Raw genomic sequence first — 17,245 nt, 5'->3', positions numbered from 1 at the left:
GTTTCAACCTCAGAGCTGTCAGTCATATACACACAAAAAGCACATCAGCATTTTTAGCCTACCCTTTTTTCAGTTGAATTAGCTCCATTTATGAGACTGAGATGTTATCCTGTGTTGTTTTTCTCGTTTTACCATGGCTGAAAAAGTGTATATATATATATTAATTACATTTTATACTCTCTGAAAGGCTGTAAAAGTTTAGTAGTAATGCTGGTGAGGATGTTATTCTGATACTTTAAATGGAGCTTACACTCCAGGATTATGTTAAAATGCGGTCATTACCGGATAGTACCGGTAGTTCCGTTTACAGTCCACACACAGTCCTGAACTGTAACTGAGCTTTAGGGGATTTGTTTGGTGAGAACTGTAGGCGGGCCGACCTACTGAGTGCGCTTACTGTAAGTACACAGGGCTGAGACTTGGGTAGAGCCGCTGCTGCTGCGCACCTGTGAAGATTAGCTTACTTTAGCAGCCAAAAAGCTTGACGTGAGTCCTCGGTTTTAGTCAATGTTCAGTTCAATTTTACCTACCAGTGTTGGAAACGCATAAACAGTAGATTAAAGGAGTGTAGCTGGGTGTACTGAGGAGCTGTGAGGTAAGTTTGTTCAGTTAAGTTCGGTTTCGGTATCTACAGTATCATGTCTAGTATTTTATTGTTGTTAAATGTACAGTAACGTTACAGCTTCCTTTACCACCTTACTGTGACAAATCTGTTTATTAGCCATATATGCTGCTAACTGTGTCTTCAGTGCATATGTAGGTATGTAAATATATCAAATAGCTGTATTTATCTTAGATAAGAAGCTCATTTGTTTTGAGGTGAGCTCTCGTGTATTTTTTGTCTGTAAACCCCAGAGCTAGCTCCGAGTTACTGCTGTTACATAGTTACAGAGCACCGATTTAAATCAAGTTACAAAGCCTATTAAAATAAAATATAACTAAAATGTGTGTTATGAACTAATCTCACGCCCTATACCACACCCGCTACTCAGAAAGACCTCGTCATGAACTGCACAGCCAATAATAGATTTAACTCTAATCACGTCAGACCACCACATCACAGTGAAAAGGATAGCGCACATGGATAATCAAAATGACCAATATGCCGTAAAAACCACATGTTTACTCACCATTAGAAAAGTTGTAGACGACGGGAGTCCGAGCAGAACCTCCTTAGGACCTTTTCTTTCCATTCATTTGTGCATTTTCTTGTCTTCTTAAATGTTCGATTAAATAAATTCGATTAAATAAAACAGTAAAATATTGCTAGATTCATATGTGTGATTTTTTTCCAAATACAAATTATTTCATATATGAAAAAATGGTGTGGGGGGGCACGACATTGTAATTGGACGGGCACTGCCCCCCAATGCCCGCCCATAGCCACGGCCCTGCTTCCCATGTTCTTAGTTTATTGATAAAAATGTGATAATCTCCTATCATTCTTATCATTTTACTTTACTTTCACTGCTATTAATATTTTCTTTATACGATATAAATTCTTTACTTTTTATGTCAATTTTTCTGATCTTTTTCAAAATGTCCTGTTTTTCCTTTTTCACATATATATTTAATTTGTCTATAGTAAATGTCAGTTTTTATTTCTATTTTTTAAATGTATTTTTAATCCCTTTTAAACTGTAAATGTTCAGCGGCATTGTAAGTGAGGGTCCCCCTCCAGTGTAAATAATCGATTGCTTGATTAATATTCAGTGTTGCAAATCCAGTTTTTACATAAACAATAAACAATATAAAGAATAAAATAAATTTACTCTTCCCTAAGCTGCAGGTGTATCTTCACATCGTGACGCACAGTCAGTTCCTTATGTGCTCTTAAAATAGGAATGCACAAGTCAGTGCTCAGCTGTGTTTTAAATTGGATGGATACAGACACACTGGCTGTGACCGAAATGGCTCCCTATTTACTAGTTAGGGCACTATTGAGTATGTCAGCCATTTTTCTTTGAGTCAGAATCTTAAGGGGGAATTGAAACGTGATTTTTTAGGGGACTACGAACTCCCATAATGCATCATGATTTATAGTAAACTTCGCTGCTTACTAAGCGAGCTAAATGTGTCCCAAAATGCATTGTGGGTCTCGCTACTAAGCAACGGAAGAAACGGAGCGGACAGCTAGCAAACAGGGTTGCCAGATTGTTACAGTGGGATTTAGATAAAACCAATTCATTGGGTAAAACGTGTTTCAAATCAGCCAAAATACAGAGAAAACCACCCAAACAGTTGATGTTCGTCATATTAACAATATTACAGGGTTTATTCCAACATGATCTTAACTAAAATACCTTAATTATCTTAAATATCACTAATTACAAAAAAGTGTATCTGCATGTTTGTATTATGTGTTTTGTGCCTTGTATCATTGGACACACGAACCAAAAAAGTAAATACAGTACGTAAAAACACTCTTGCAAACAACAAAAGAAAGAAATACATACAAATAATATTGAACATACACAGCTTCAAACGTGCAGGAAGCTCTGTCCCTGCCAGGTTAGACATCTAACTGTAACACTGCTGAGTTAAATTTCCAAAGTCTTTAAACTTGGTAGTTTTGATCACCCGTCAAATCATAGCGTTTCCTCCAGACAATTTCAGACACAACTCGACATTTTGCATGAAACCACCCAATCTGGCAACAGTGCGAGCCGGTGTACGCTGTTAATTTCAAGATTTCTTCATATAGTTCAATAATGTGAGGATTATCTTTTAAACAGTGTAAATATACAGGCAGATAAATGATCTCATGATCAGCTCAGAGCTTCAGTAACTTTAATTCAGAGCTTAGTTCAGTGTGTTTATAGAGTTTTAAACACGGCCAAAACCCCTTTCACCTGTGTGTGTTTATGCGACCGGTGCTGGCGCATGATAATGATGAGTTAGTTTCCAAATTCACTCCTGTTTTAGAACTACTTAGTGAACTAAATAGTGTCTCCCTACATAGCGAAACACTAATGAGGGAGTAGGGGGTTATGATTATATTTGGTCACAACCACTGATTGGTTTATTTCACATTACGCCCAAAACACACCTAAGAATAATTAAGGGAATTAAAACACACCTTTTGCGCCGTTGGGCGTATTTTTTCCGCCCTTACGATACCAAACACACAGGCCACGCCCCTAAATCCAACTGTGCAAAGCGCAATTACCCAGTGCGCTATAGATCGTTAAAATAGAGCCCATTATGATTCAGATTCATTGCTGATGTTTGCTTAGCAGACTGCTAACTTTAACATATATAAGCCACTTGCTATTCCATAAAAAGACCAGCTATTGGCTTAAAATGGAGCATTAAACTGTAGAGGAATTTTGTGTAGAATAAACACAATATCGCATACCTTTCCCACTCATCATTTTTGTTTTTACTGAAGGCCACAGAACCTGCATGTTCTTAGATGTTTAAGCTCTGGCTTCTACTAAACACTGTGTGTGTTATGGCTCTGGTTCTGTGGATGGCAGTAGAGGAGGTCATATGGCCATAAAATATCCTGATTTTTTTAGGTTTTGTTTTGCAATCATGATTTTAGCAATATGAAAAAACACTGTTTCTTTCCAAATTAATTTCAGTAACATACTACTGCAACAATAGTGTAACAAAATGAAAAAGTAACACATTAAAGATATAATAAAAATAAATTAATGTAACAACAAAAATCTACCAAAGAAGTATTGCAATATCACAATATGGCGTTTTTTTCAATGTGTAAAATGTTTTGCTGATATTATTGAGGACATAAATACTACATGGCAGCTATGCTTACATAACATAATGACACAAATGAGTTTCTACAGAATTAAGGGGGTTTTCCCCAGTACTGTGATTTGTAAGAGTAGCCACACAAAACCACAAACAGAAGTTAATGCAGAGACAAATTTCCACTGTTGGACTGCTTGGTAATAAATGCTGTTCTCTGCTTTCTTGTTTTTTTTTTTTTTTGTTTGTTTTTTTTTACATTTTAATTTATTAAAAAACCCATTTACACATATCCACTTAGTTTTCAGTATCAATAATTTATCTTTTATACGGCCCTGCCTTATTAAAGATATCATTGTGCAACCTTGTATAACTGATATGTATCAACATTAGCATAGTTATCTGAATCTAAATGTCAGCATTGCTCACTGGGTTTAGGTAGACCCTTATTCATCATACCACACACAGAACACTCATAAGCATCTGCTCACAGTTTATGATCAGAACGTGTTGGGGTGCTCATATAAATACTGAGGAAAAAAAAAAGTATTGGGATTAATATGGAGGTATTAAACTTGTCTATTAATTTTAGGTCCATGTACCTCCTGGGGTCTCAAGATGGCATCAACACTTTTGTAACTGACAGAATGATGCTGCAGAATCTGCACTGCTCACCCACGCCGTCACACTGGTACAGTCTATTGGTTTAATCTGGCCACTGTTCAGCTTGCTTTCAGCATTGTAGCTGAGATACTGATTATCTGTAGACATTTGAAAACATTTTAAGCATGCTTTCATGCAGCTAGCAAATAGATGAGGAACACAATATTTTAACTCAAGAACAAAGTGTGTTGTTTACATCCATTACAGGTCCCCAGGGCCCTGGCTGAAGTGAACGTAGTTTTTTCATCTGCATTGATTGATTGTGCTCACAGCAGTTTTCTTGTCCATCCTAAAGAACATTTGTCTGTCAGCTGTAATTTTCAGTCACTCAAACACTATGAGTAAACTCAATCCTGAGGACGCCCTTCCAGACTCAGACTCTCTTCCTGAAGCCAGCAGTGTCAGACCTCAGGCTGACCCCAAGCCTTTACCTGCTGACCCCTTGTTGCCTAGCAACGAGACCCTTCAAAGCAGATCATCTTCTTTTTCTGACTTCAGCAGCAGCAGCTGCACCAGTAGCATGGCCAGCGACAACCGCTCCAGCTACAGTCCCTATCAGCCTCCCTTGGGTCTCCCAGCTGGTTACAGCCCCAAGACTCCCTTCCCCAGCCAGGCAGATGGTTGTTTCAGTACGCTGGAGCCCCACAAAGAGGACTGGCTCAACCCAAGTTCATATAACAGTGTGTTTAGGGGATTCTCCAACGGCAGCCGTCCGTCCTGCATGGTATCTGGGGACTTCAGTGTTTTTCAGGGCGAATCCTATGGGTCCCATTTTTTGCCGGACGGACACAGTCCAGGTGGGAGCAGTTTGGAACAGCCCCACTCACTTCACTCCATTCCTACTGCATTAGCCCAGCACAGTTACTACCCACCTCCGTGCCCATGCCCTTCATATAGACAGGAATGCTGTGGGCAGGGCCCACTGGACACATACTGGGAAAATCACAGGCTCCATCAGGCGGTGCAGTATCACGTGCCAGGTTCATCTTCATGTAAGTGTATTTGCAGTAAAACACCATCTATCATTAAAGAAATTTAAGTAAAGTAAGAAAACTATGTGTATTTTGAACAAAGTTGTTATATTTATAGATATATGTTAAATAAAATGATCATTGTTGTTTTATTCTATAAACTACAGACAACATTTCTCCGAAATAAAATATTTGGCCATTTAGAGCATTTATTTGCAGAAAATAAGAAATGGCTGAAGTAATAATAAAAGATCCAGCGCTTTTAGACCTCAAATAATGCAAAGAAACCAAGTTCTTATTTATAAAGTTTCTGTAGAGTTTAGAAATCAGTATTTGGTGGAACAACCTGGGTATTTAATCACAGTTTTCATGCATCTTGGCATGTTTCCCTCCACCAGTCTTACACACTGCTTTTGGATAACTTTATGCCACTTCTGTTGCCAAAGTTAAAGCAGTTCAGCTTGGTTTGATGACTTGTGACCATCAATCTTCCTCTTGATTAATTTGGTAAAGTTAAAGAAACTAATTTTTGGTCTCTTATTTTTTCCACAACTTCATATATGTTGTAGTTGCTACCAGGCCATGAAGTTTGCTTAATAACTGTGTCTTTTAGGTCCTAGGAGAATCAAACAGTCAGACCGAGAGCTCATTCACAGGTAATGTTTTTTCTGGTTTTGAGTGTGAAGTTAGTTTTTAATCAGCAATAAATCTAAATCTTTAGGAGAAATTACTGGAAAGTGGAACTGGTTTCAGAATATTGGTGTAATTATGCTGATTATTGTGTGAAAGCAGGCACCCGTCTGTTCAGCCTCAGAAAACGAGTGTTCCGAGCACTGCACCCCTCTCTCTGGAACAGCGTGAGTCATCCCTGTTTTTCTTCCAGTTATTGGGTTATGTAAATTGAATAAATCACAAAATATGAAATGTGTAGCTGCCAGCTCAAAACTTTTAGTTTTAGACAGTTTGAAAAATAATCAGCCTGTTCTTTACGCTGTCTGAAGGTTTTCCAATGCAACAGTAATGCTTAATAAAATACACACTCATCATGATCGCAAGAAAGATAGGTGTAATGCGCAGGCAAATCACATGTAAGCTCTCCTTGTTGCACACGGAATATTTTACATGTGGATATGATTTCTGATCGGTGCTTGTCTGACCAGGTGCCGCCTGTCATCATTACTACCCACTGTGCTGTCAAGTGTGGGTGGTAAATGCCTTTTATTCCCGGTACACCCAGAACACTGACAGGTTAAATGCCCACACAACTTTGGAAATGGACTTTTTGTGCTGTTATTTTGTAAGGATTGATCACATTAAGTAAAAATGACAGAAATACAAAAAAATGGATTCACAAACTTCAGTGTCAGTGTATACATCTGATATACCTAAACATTAGCACCTCAAACAGGTTAAAGAAAAAAAAAATATTGAGATATTTTATGCAGATATATTATGTTCTAAAAGCAGGAAATATTTGGCAAGCAGAAATGTGCAACACTGACAAGAAACAAACAGTTTTTGTGGGGTTGAGACGATCACACCTTTTTAATTAGGGATAGTTGGATCTAGAACATAATGTTTAATAAGAAAAAATAAAAATCAGGTAAAATCATTAAAAGCTTTATTGATGTAAGAGCTGATAAAAACACTCTAAAACTGCTGTGTTCTCTAGTACCACATTGGGAGAATTAGCTGGAAGGCACCAACGACAGGAACCTAACAAAAAATACTTTTCCCTATTCTGAACAACAAGATAGCTATCTAGAAAACAAATAAAACAAAAAAGCAAACTACTTAAAACTTACCAGACCAATAAACAAATACAATGGGTGGGGTATCTAAACAGAGCAATGTTCTACATGGTCTGAAATACATAGGACCTTTTCTTAAATCTCTAAAACCCCAGGTGGCACACTCAATCAAACCTCCTGTAAAGCCAGATTAAAAGCTACACCTAAAAGATATACCTAAAACCAACACACTTTCTAAAACAAAGAGTTTAACTTCTTTAAAACACAAACATGGTAGATGGTAGTCATCTTGGATCCTGCATTTAAAATGTTGGCTCTTCCCTCCAATACTCCAGCCAGGCCTCTAATTGGTGTCTGGATTTCACCAAATTAGAGCAGGAGAGAAGGAAACCTGTGGAGGGAGATCCAGGGAGAAAGAGACAAACAAAAAAAATAAACAGATGTGTTTCTGGTATGCTGTGCTTAGTACCATCAAAATTGGTTTAACTGGTGAACCAGTGACGGGGTTATAGGCCAAGGCTTGTCAGTGTGATCTATATAAGCCCTGGTTAATCTGCTGCAAATGTCTTGGTGCCAGATACCAGAGGAGACCTTCAGAGGTCTTGTGAAGTCCTTGCTTTGAACGGTTAGATTCGTTGTGGTGGCACAATGTGGACCCAATCAATACTAGGAAAGTGGTGCTAATATTGTGGCTGATCAGTATATTCTAAAATATAAAAGGAATGAACCTCATTGGTATGTATTTCACAAAACATTACTACTGTTGTACTGAACAGCTTTCACGCTTTTACTTTTAGAATACATTGTACTGTAAATGTGTGTGTGTGTTTTGTCAAGGTCTCAGGTTATTTGTGTGTGTTTGCATGTGATATTTCTGGCATCCATTATCCAATTAAATTCTCTCATTATCTCTCCAGAGCTGTGAATGTTTGCTGTCAGCTTTTTCAGAACCTGACAGTCATGAAACATTTATTTCAGGCATATAATGTGGACTTTAATAATGAAACGCACAGCTCAGACTTTTGGAAGCATAAACAGACCATTTATTGGTTATTTATCCATCTTACTATATTTTCATGCTCTTTTGTTTTTTTTTGTTATTTGAGCGATGCCTAAAAAGTACCATTTTTAATGTTGACGTTTCTGCATCCTGCTCTTAAGTTAACAAAAATATATCTTGCATTATTTACCATTGTTATTTGGCTGTTTTTCTACTACTTGTGTATGAGTTAGATAATACTCAATTGAACTGACATCACAGCCTGTTGTTACAGCCTGTAAATGGTTAAAAATATTACCTAGAGATGGACCAATCCGTGTTTTTGGGGCTGATCATCGTTCAGCTTGGCCAAACAGCAGTACCGATCAAGGGTAGTGCTAGATACCACATTAATCGTTGGAATGCGTCGTCATGCAGTCTTTCTTTAATGTTTTGTCGCTGAAGGTGAAATGTGCCTTTTTTTTTCTCAAAATCAACACATTTAAAATGCTGTGGAACTTCGAGCTCCAACTGAGTAAATTCTGTATTTCTTTGGCATTTTGGAGCTAAAAGTGTGAATACAAACAAAATAGGCTGCTTATTCAGTGCTAAACACTATATTAAACCTGTTTCCTTCAGTGTTTCCGACTGTCGCGGCCATACTTTTGCTGGTGATTACATGCATATGGCTGACATACTGTGCACAATTGTGGCATTAGTTCTGCTGTGTTGCTTTACTAATAAGTACTTACTATATGAACTAAAACATGCACTCTCAAGAGGGGTATTCAGAAAGTGGTGTTAAAGCCTTTGCTGTCTTTCCTGTATGAAATTAGTTTACAAGTCTTACACATTCCCCAAATACTTGAGTTTGAGTCAGAAACTGCAAAAACAAACGCCAGATGCCAGACGTCTGCACACACAATAAGGTTATTTTTAAGCTTTTTAAGCTTTAAGGGTGTAGTCTGAATAAGAGAGAGTCTACAAATAGGCTTTTACTTGTTTAAGTTCATGTATAATTTTATTTTTCCGCTTGTTGCAGGGAAGGTGTTTGTCACCTATGAAGCTGACGATGAAAAACATGTTAAAGAGGTCATCAATTTTGTGGCTTTGCTGAGACACAATGGCTTCTACACTCACGTAAGTGAGAGAACAACTGTAAACTGTGTTATATGTGACAGAAATAAGAGATTTCGAAAAGGTTATGCTGAAGAAACCAGTCTAATAGCACACTTTAATGGGATGAGGGCAGGCATTTTTAATTTTAGAAGTATATAAACTGATTGATTTATTTGAGGTACATCCTGCAAATAATGAAAAAAGAATTTGATTCAGATCAGGAACTGATGATACCTAAACTCCTGCATGTGCTTAATTGTTTCTAGATTGACATGTTTGAACAACAGTTCAGAAGTATAAGTAAAATTGACTTTATGGAGAGGTACATTGCTGAGGTAAGACGTTTTCTTATATACTACTATACTACTATATAGCAAGTGCTGAAATATTTTATATATGATGTTTTACATTTTTTGGAAATGGGCATTTCACTTTTACACATTAAAGCAAATTAAAGCATTAACTTTTATTTTGCACTTCATAATCTCATCACTGCTGAACAGCAGAATTGTTCATTATCCAATAAATGAGTTTACATGAATTTGGGTAGTAACCAGATTTTTTGCTTTGCAACCAACCAATAAACAAAATACAAGAAACAAAATCAGACATTATTTAAGCATCGTGCAAAACCCAAATTTATGCCAAAGCTTGAGCAAACATCTGTGGTGTAGATTAAGATGAAGATTATTTAAATCCTTCAGGTTTAGAGTGTTTTGATGCTTGCAGGTGCTGTGCTAATTGCTATGGTGATAATCGCTACCACACACTTTTAATCTGTAACTGTGTAGCGGGTACGAACGGATCAGGAGCCCCGCCACCGTTTCTCTGCATTGTGTTGTGTGTGGTAGGAAGAAATACCCGAGACCTCTGTTGTTGGTACCAATCCGGGAATCTTTTATTGTATACCTGGATATACAAGATCGATAGAAGAAATGTGAAAAATAGCATCCAGCCTCGTGTCTGCCTGCACAACCCACTCTCTCCAGCAGAGCTCTCAGCCAACCGGCACAGTATATATTATTTCAGAGAATAACATACAATAAAATAAAATAATAAAAGTCCTGGAAAATAATTATATTTTTAACCAATCTCTTGTAAATCAAATACAGAAAAATGCTAGCACGTAAAATATGAAGATTTTGTGTGAAAACAAAATAAATAAATAAACAAAATAAAAACCGTTACAACAGCACTTTTATTCTAATTATTATTCTAAAATTATTCTAATTTTATTTTCGTATCCATTTTTATCGTTATTCTCTTAAATGTTTTTTAATTTGACTTCTTGTATTGTCTAATATGTAAAGCACTTTAAATGACCGTTGTGTATAAAAGGTGCTATATAAATAAACTTGCCTTGCCTTGGCTTACTTTACTTAATTCTGGTACAAAAGTAGTCTATTTTCATGCATGCGAAGTACTGAGAAACCTGAGAATACATCGGTCAAGAGTATACATGGACTGAGAAATACGACTACTGAGCTAAAATCCAGCTCTCTTTATCTGATCTCTTGATCTGATTTCTAGGCCTTTCTCTAATTTGAGTATCTGATTTGAGTGTGCTCTTGACATGACTGCTTCAGATAACTGCAGCAATCCAGTAATGGATAGATGAAACTCTTCTCAGTAAAACATGAAAAATGACAGAATAGTTGACACACTTTATGCCGTGATCTTGATGACATATTGCGTTCTCTCAAGACAGCTAGGTAGATGGCATGTTGCAATTTTTGCAATTACCCCCTGCAAAATAGCGCTCGTCCAAAAGACTACTTTTAGATGTGATGTAAATATGATTTCTGAGGTTGCAAATAAAAAATACAAATAAAAAATATAGTGGATACATTCTAGTCAACCTATTAAAGATAAATATACAGTTGCGAGAATTTAATGTCTTTTGAAGGGTGATGAAATTCACTCACTGATAAAAAAAAAAAAAAACAGGCCTAATTTTCCATAATCTATAGTGGATTTAATATGTATTCATTTTGAAACCAAAATGAAGTGCTGCTTTTCTTACAGAAAGACTACCTGATCATTATCATCATCAGTCCAAAGTACTATGAGATTGTGACAGATGCTTCATTATGCATGGAAAATGACGAAACGCTCAATACTGTTTATATCCACAAGCAGGTAAGTGTATGTATTTATTTGCTTTTAGGGCAGTTTCACTAATCTATAGATTAAGTGTAGTTAATTTGGGTAATTCATCCTTTAGAAGAGATAGTCTTAGGCTGGGCCCGAACAAACCCTGGCGTTGTTTGTTTGTGGTTGGAACGTGATCTGATGCTAATTTAATTCAATTCAATTCAATTTTATGTATATAGCGCTTTTTACAACAAAAATTGTCACAAAGCAGCTTTACAGAGAAAAACAGGTCCACGCCTCTTATGAGCAGCACCACAGAGATGGCAATTATTGTGGAGACACAGTGGTAAGGAAAAACTACCTAAACCTTGGAAGGAACCAAGACTCAGTAAGAGGAACCCATCGTACTCGGGTCGACCTGCTTAGTACAATCAACCAAAAAGGCTAGGAACATCAGATAGATAGATAGATAGATAGATAGATAGATAGATAGATAGATAGATAGATAGATAGATAGATAGATAGATAGATAGATAGATAGATAGATAGATAGATAGATAGATAGATAGATAGATAGATAGATAGATAGATAGATAGAACAAAGAGGGGAAGGAAGAAAAAAGGGTTAGAATGATTTTATAAAACTGCAGGAGTGGGATGGACACTTGGAGGCAGCACCTTAGGACATGGGGAGAGAAAGAGAAAGCAGATGATTAGGGCAGGGTTTATATTTGCTGGATGAGCTGTGAGAGGAATAGTTAGAAGGACAACAGCAAGAGAAAAATGACAGAAATTGAGATGAGACATTATTCAAAAGCTTGAGCAAATAGAAATGTTTTGTGTCTAGATTTAAAGATTGAAAGTGTGTCCCGTATATTAGTAGGGAGGCTATTCCAAAGTTGGGGAGCTTTATAAAAGAAAGCTCTTCCTCCTGCATAGTTTTTTTCTAATACGCCGGACTAATAACAGACCAGCGTCTTGGGAGCGGAGTGAACGTGGCGGATTGTAAGGTGTAAGATGTTCCTCTGAATAATGCGGGGCCAGACCATTGAGGGATTTATACGTCAGAACAAGTATTTTATAATCTATTCGAAATGTAACAGGTAGCCAGTGTAGGGATGAAAAAATAGCTGATGTTGCTACTTGTTTATTTGCAACTAATGTGCACTAGTCCAGGAACACAGGACCTTTTTACTGCATTTACTTTCTTGCTTTCGCCTCAGAGAGGTTCTACTAATAAGCAGAAAACATTTACATGTGGTTAGTTATGACACATTTTGTTGCACTTGATTTTTTTCAAACTGGGGGAAAAATGCTCCAGGTTTGCTACAAAACCTGTTAACTGGGAAAACTTGTTAACTGTGAAATAGCCCTTTAACACTTTTGTGTGCAGATATTAGTATCTGTGTAAAATACAGCAGTTCTATTAGCTTTACTGTGTTTTCTTTGTTATTCAGTTGCAGAATGAATTCATCCAGAACGGCTGCAAGAATTTCAGGTTCATTCCTGTACTGTTTCCTGGTGCCAGGAAAGTAAGATTCTTTTTTCATTCTTCATTATTTGCTTAAATACAGACACATATGATGTAAATTATATGCATATTTAGCCAGTACAAAGCCTGAACTATATAAGTTGAAATGTAATTAAAATAAAGGCAATGAATATTTTCTCATGTAAAAAAATATATTATTTTTTCTTTACTTGTCCAGTCTTTATGTATATTAGTTAAATGAATCTATCATTGAGTACAATCAGATTAGATTCAGCTTCTTCATAAAAATACTGGTCTCCACTACTTCTGCTATCAGTCTAAAAACAGTAAAAAAAAAAAAAGAAGAAGAAACTTGAAAAACTTCACACTACAAAAACAACAGCTGCTTAGAATTAATTGCTACTTCAGTCTTTCAAGGTGGAGCTTGGAGTCCTGTTGTCACCATTGTTTGATAAGTGGTGGTTAGTGTGTTATTTTTTAGTGCATGCAGAGGAAGCAAAACATTTCTTCACAGCTTGCAGGTTCTGGAAATGTACAAACAAAAAAACAAAAAATAATAGTAAATGGGGCAAAACAATATAAAAATATTTTGATGATATTCTCTATGTAAAACGGCAGGTATTTTACAGTTTATTATGCAGTATACAGTATGGGTCTGTTTACTGGCCAGGTATTAGAATATATTATATATAATATATATCATATACTATATATATATATACCTTTCAATTGAAAATATACATTCAAAGTGCTCTGTAGTGCAAGACTAGGCTAAATTCCTGCCTGGAAAACTACCCTACATGATGTCCACACATTTATGCATACCTACTATTATAACTAAAAGGAGTATGTGTTCTCTTTACCATACTAACAGCATCTACCCTTCCAAGAAGATGTTGGGACCATTCAGCCACAAAAAAACCTTTAGTGAGGTTAAGCACTTTATGTATGTTGGATTCTTACATCTAATCCTAGAAGTTTTGGATGGAGCTCTTTCACTCCAGAAAACACAGTTCCTTAGACTCCAGTGTTTCCTATCCTATTGGCTTTTTAGAAATATAGTAAAATGTGGATGCTTTTCATTTACATTAAACAAGGAAACACATAACTAAACATTAACTTAAACGCTAGAGCAGAAAAATATCATGTTAAGTGTTTTTTAGAATCAGTTGAACATTATACCACAGTTAGTTCCGACCCTGCAATGTGATTGGCTAAGAGTAATTTTATGAGTGCCGTTATCAGCCGGTAATGCACTGTAACCAAAGCTCTCTATGTATTACTCCGCCACATGCAGATAACCTAGCAACGCACAATGCTTACCAGCCAACAGTACACAAACAGAGCAGCAATTAAAACTATTTTAACAAACTGTTATAGAAAAACAGAGCATATTTTCTTATGCTCTTAACATACATACATGAATAAGAATGTATTTTATGCAGTTAATTATTAAGTCATAAGTAGAACTTATTATAAAGTCATAAGTAGAACTTATAAGAATAATGTTGGACAAGAACCTTGTATCTACAAAACTTTACAGTTAAATGAAAAAAAAAACATTCAATGTAAGTCAATGTAAAACTATTTAATTGCAGGTAATTTGGACCTTTAGTATTAGTCCATTCATCATGATATTTTGAGATAATGCAAAAAAAACAACTGCCTGATTCACATTCTCAAAAAAGGGAGATGCAAGGTTCTTATGTGGAAAGTGTGATTTTATTAGTGTAATTATTTTTGTTAACTTATTCTAACATAAAGCTCTGTTATCATCAGTGCCATGTTCCCAAATGGCTCCAGAACACACACATCTTCTGCTGGCCCAAGGACAGAGATGACATCCTGCGTCGGCTCATGAGACTTGAAAAGTACTACCCACCCCCCATTGGAGAGCTGCCCGCCATCGTCTCTATCCCAATTTAGTGAGAGTCTCCTCAGTTCTGCATATATAAGTGGCTGAAACATAAGGCTTTATGGTGGACTGGCTATGAAAAGAAAGAAGTGGACTTTGGACCAATTTGGAGCCTTTTCTCTTTTAAAATCTGACCTGACCTTACCTGCTGGAGGATATATTCATGCAGGAGAACTTAAGCTGAATCAATCTGAATGTTTTTGGGGGCTACTTATTCTTTATATCTTCATATCTTAAGTGCTTTATGTAAGTCCTAACAGCACTTGTGTCAAGTTTTTTTGATGGAAGTGAACAGCAAAAAACTTTTGCTTTTGTTTTTTGTTTTTTTTCTTCTGTGCCCCTTCTTTCCACATCCTTTCTGATAACATCTTTCAGACAGCCAGTCAGACAGAAAAGCAAAGATAATCACTGTGGCAGTTATGGGTTTTAGCTGTTGCTGTAAGTAAGCAGCATAAGAAGTCATTTGCAGGAAGACTCATAGTTTGCTTTTGTATTGAAATAGAGAAAACACATTTATGTACAGTGGTATGAAAAAGTTTGGGCACCCCTGATCATTTTTATGATTTTCCTTTATAAATCATCATTGGTTGCTCAGCAATTTGTAAATATATGATATATTTAACTGAAATTGCTGGTCCGAACAACCAATGATTTATAAAGGAAAATCATGAAGATGATTAGGGGTGACAAAATATTTTTCATATTGCTGTACATGTGATTTTAACTAAACCATAAATTTTTCTGAGAAGAATCTAAGTATCATAGTATATGAGTTTTTTAATTTACCTAATTTTATTGTGTTTTCTTTCTGACATCACACAAGCAAAATACAATAATCATCAAAAAAATACTTGCACCCAGAATGAAGTGTTGGATTGCATGCTTTACATTAGAAAGATAAAGGTTACCAGGAGCTAAAAATATGTTTTTTATTTTTTATTATTACTTATGTACACATACAGAAGCCAGATGTTTCAGCATGAGTTGTAGAGGTTCCTCATAGTGTCCAGTGATAATGCATCCCGTGCAGCTTGAATATAACTGCAGATTTTCTGGTAGGGGTGGAGTATTAATAGCATATTAAATAGCATCCCACACATTTTTTATCACTGGTGATGCAGATATCCAAGGCGTAGTATCTCTGCTGTCTCAAGGCAAGCTCTGGAGACAGCAGCAGTATGCGGGCAAGCATTGTCCTGTTGATATAGTGCATCAGAGTGTGCATTCAGGTAGGATCACTGGTTTCAGGACCTTATTAACGTAACATTGGGCTGCCATTGTGCATGTACTGAAAACCAAAGGTAATCTGGCATTGTACTTATTGTACCACACTGTCTCCATAAAGTCAAGCTTTTGTCTTTTTGTCGAGCATTTAAATCATTTATGTATTGTTCCTGGTGTTCTTTTATCTTCAGTAACCTACAATCCAAAGTAACTTTAGATGAGTGTATTTTAAGAACAGGTAAAAAAGAAGAGCAGATAGAAGAGTAAGTATATATTTGAGCTTTGCCAACCACATGAACTGAGCTGTCCCTTATGCAACACACTGTTCTGCCTGCATTAATCATCCGGGATTGAGTGTCTAAGTGATTTTCTATGCTTCATCTGGTGGGCAGCCAGTAATTCATCTGTACAATGTCATCAGATTTTTATGACCTCACATAACTCTTTTCTGGTTTCTACATAAAGACAAGATTATAGCATCTGCAGATATTCCCTGAACTGTTTTAGTAATTTATAGAAATGGGAAACTTGCACTCATCCTGTCAATGATAAGAACTCAAGCCCCCCAGGGATAATACCTTCATTATCAAGTACATGAACCTCTCATATTTCACATGCCTTCATTTTTAGCATATTCATACCGTCATAACTGTACATACAGCTGTGCAGTTTGTTCTGCTGTACTGTAATCCATATATCTAGGATTTTTTGTTTGTATTATTGTATCTTTTTCTGAATCTGAGCCACCTTTCAATCTTCAAGCTGAATGTGACAAATAAACAAAATGTAATGGTAATGGTGTAGACAATACCACCTTAAAAACTACAAACCAGCACAAACTATTTTTTTCACTGATAAAACCAAATGTGTTCACTGCAAAACAATTTTTATTATGGATTATTAAGTAAATGTTTTACTTAGGTAAAAGTATAAAAGCGAATGCACAATATGTACATTAAGTAAAAAAACACAAATATTTCTATAAAAAGGGTTTTTTGTCCTGTTTTGGCAAAGCAAAATGACTGGAAACTCCAACCATTTTAAACCCATTAAAAAACTTGTAGGCAATATTTTAATGGCAAATGTCTAAGTCTCTGTTTTTCTTGAGAGTGTATCCTTTCTGTGTTTATTAAAACCAATCAGTGTGTTCTTTAATTCTTATATAGGGGTAAATGAATCAAGGTACGTCTTAAGGGTGGTGATAATAATGCATACTACACTAATACATACAGTAGGATACACTACAGATGCATGCTAGAAATCCATTCTGTGAAGCTCTCTGTACTCTACTGATCTTAAGCTTATCTGAAGGCCACATTAAGG

The 17,245-nt window shown here is 36.2% G+C and overlaps 1 protein-coding gene across 2 annotated transcripts; it reads left to right on the top strand.

Annotated features, from left to right (window-relative positions):
- The first annotated feature begins 287 nt into the window (after positions 1-287).
- On the top strand, positions 288-17,005 carry traf3ip2l (TRAF3 interacting protein 2-like). 2 transcript variants are annotated; one of them, XM_022675812.2, is made up of 10 exons: positions 288-595; positions 4,307-4,405; positions 4,585-5,369; positions 5,962-6,004; positions 6,138-6,205; positions 9,121-9,218; positions 9,464-9,532; positions 11,223-11,336; positions 12,749-12,823; positions 14,563-17,005. In XM_022675812.2, exons 3-10 carry the CDS (start codon positions 4,715-4,717, stop codon positions 14,707-14,709), a joined length of 1,269 nt encoding a protein of 422 aa, XP_022531533.2. In that variant the 5' UTR covers positions 288-595; positions 4,307-4,405; positions 4,585-4,714; the 3' UTR covers positions 14,710-17,005. The 2 variants fall into 2 exon arrangements, with proteins under 2 accessions (XP_022531533.2, XP_049335054.1); XM_049479097.1 differs by having other exon boundaries at positions 300-595; positions 6,141-6,205.
- Positions 17,006-17,245: the final 240 nt, after the last annotated feature.

Source organism: Astyanax mexicanus, chromosome 5, assembly GCF_023375975.1.
Source record: "Astyanax mexicanus isolate ESR-SI-001 chromosome 5, AstMex3_surface, whole genome shotgun sequence".
Taxonomy (NCBI): domain Eukaryota; kingdom Metazoa; phylum Chordata; class Actinopteri; order Characiformes; family Acestrorhamphidae; genus Astyanax; species Astyanax mexicanus.
Note: the sequence above shows the minus strand (reverse complement) of the source record. Positions and strands in the feature narration are given on the sequence as shown.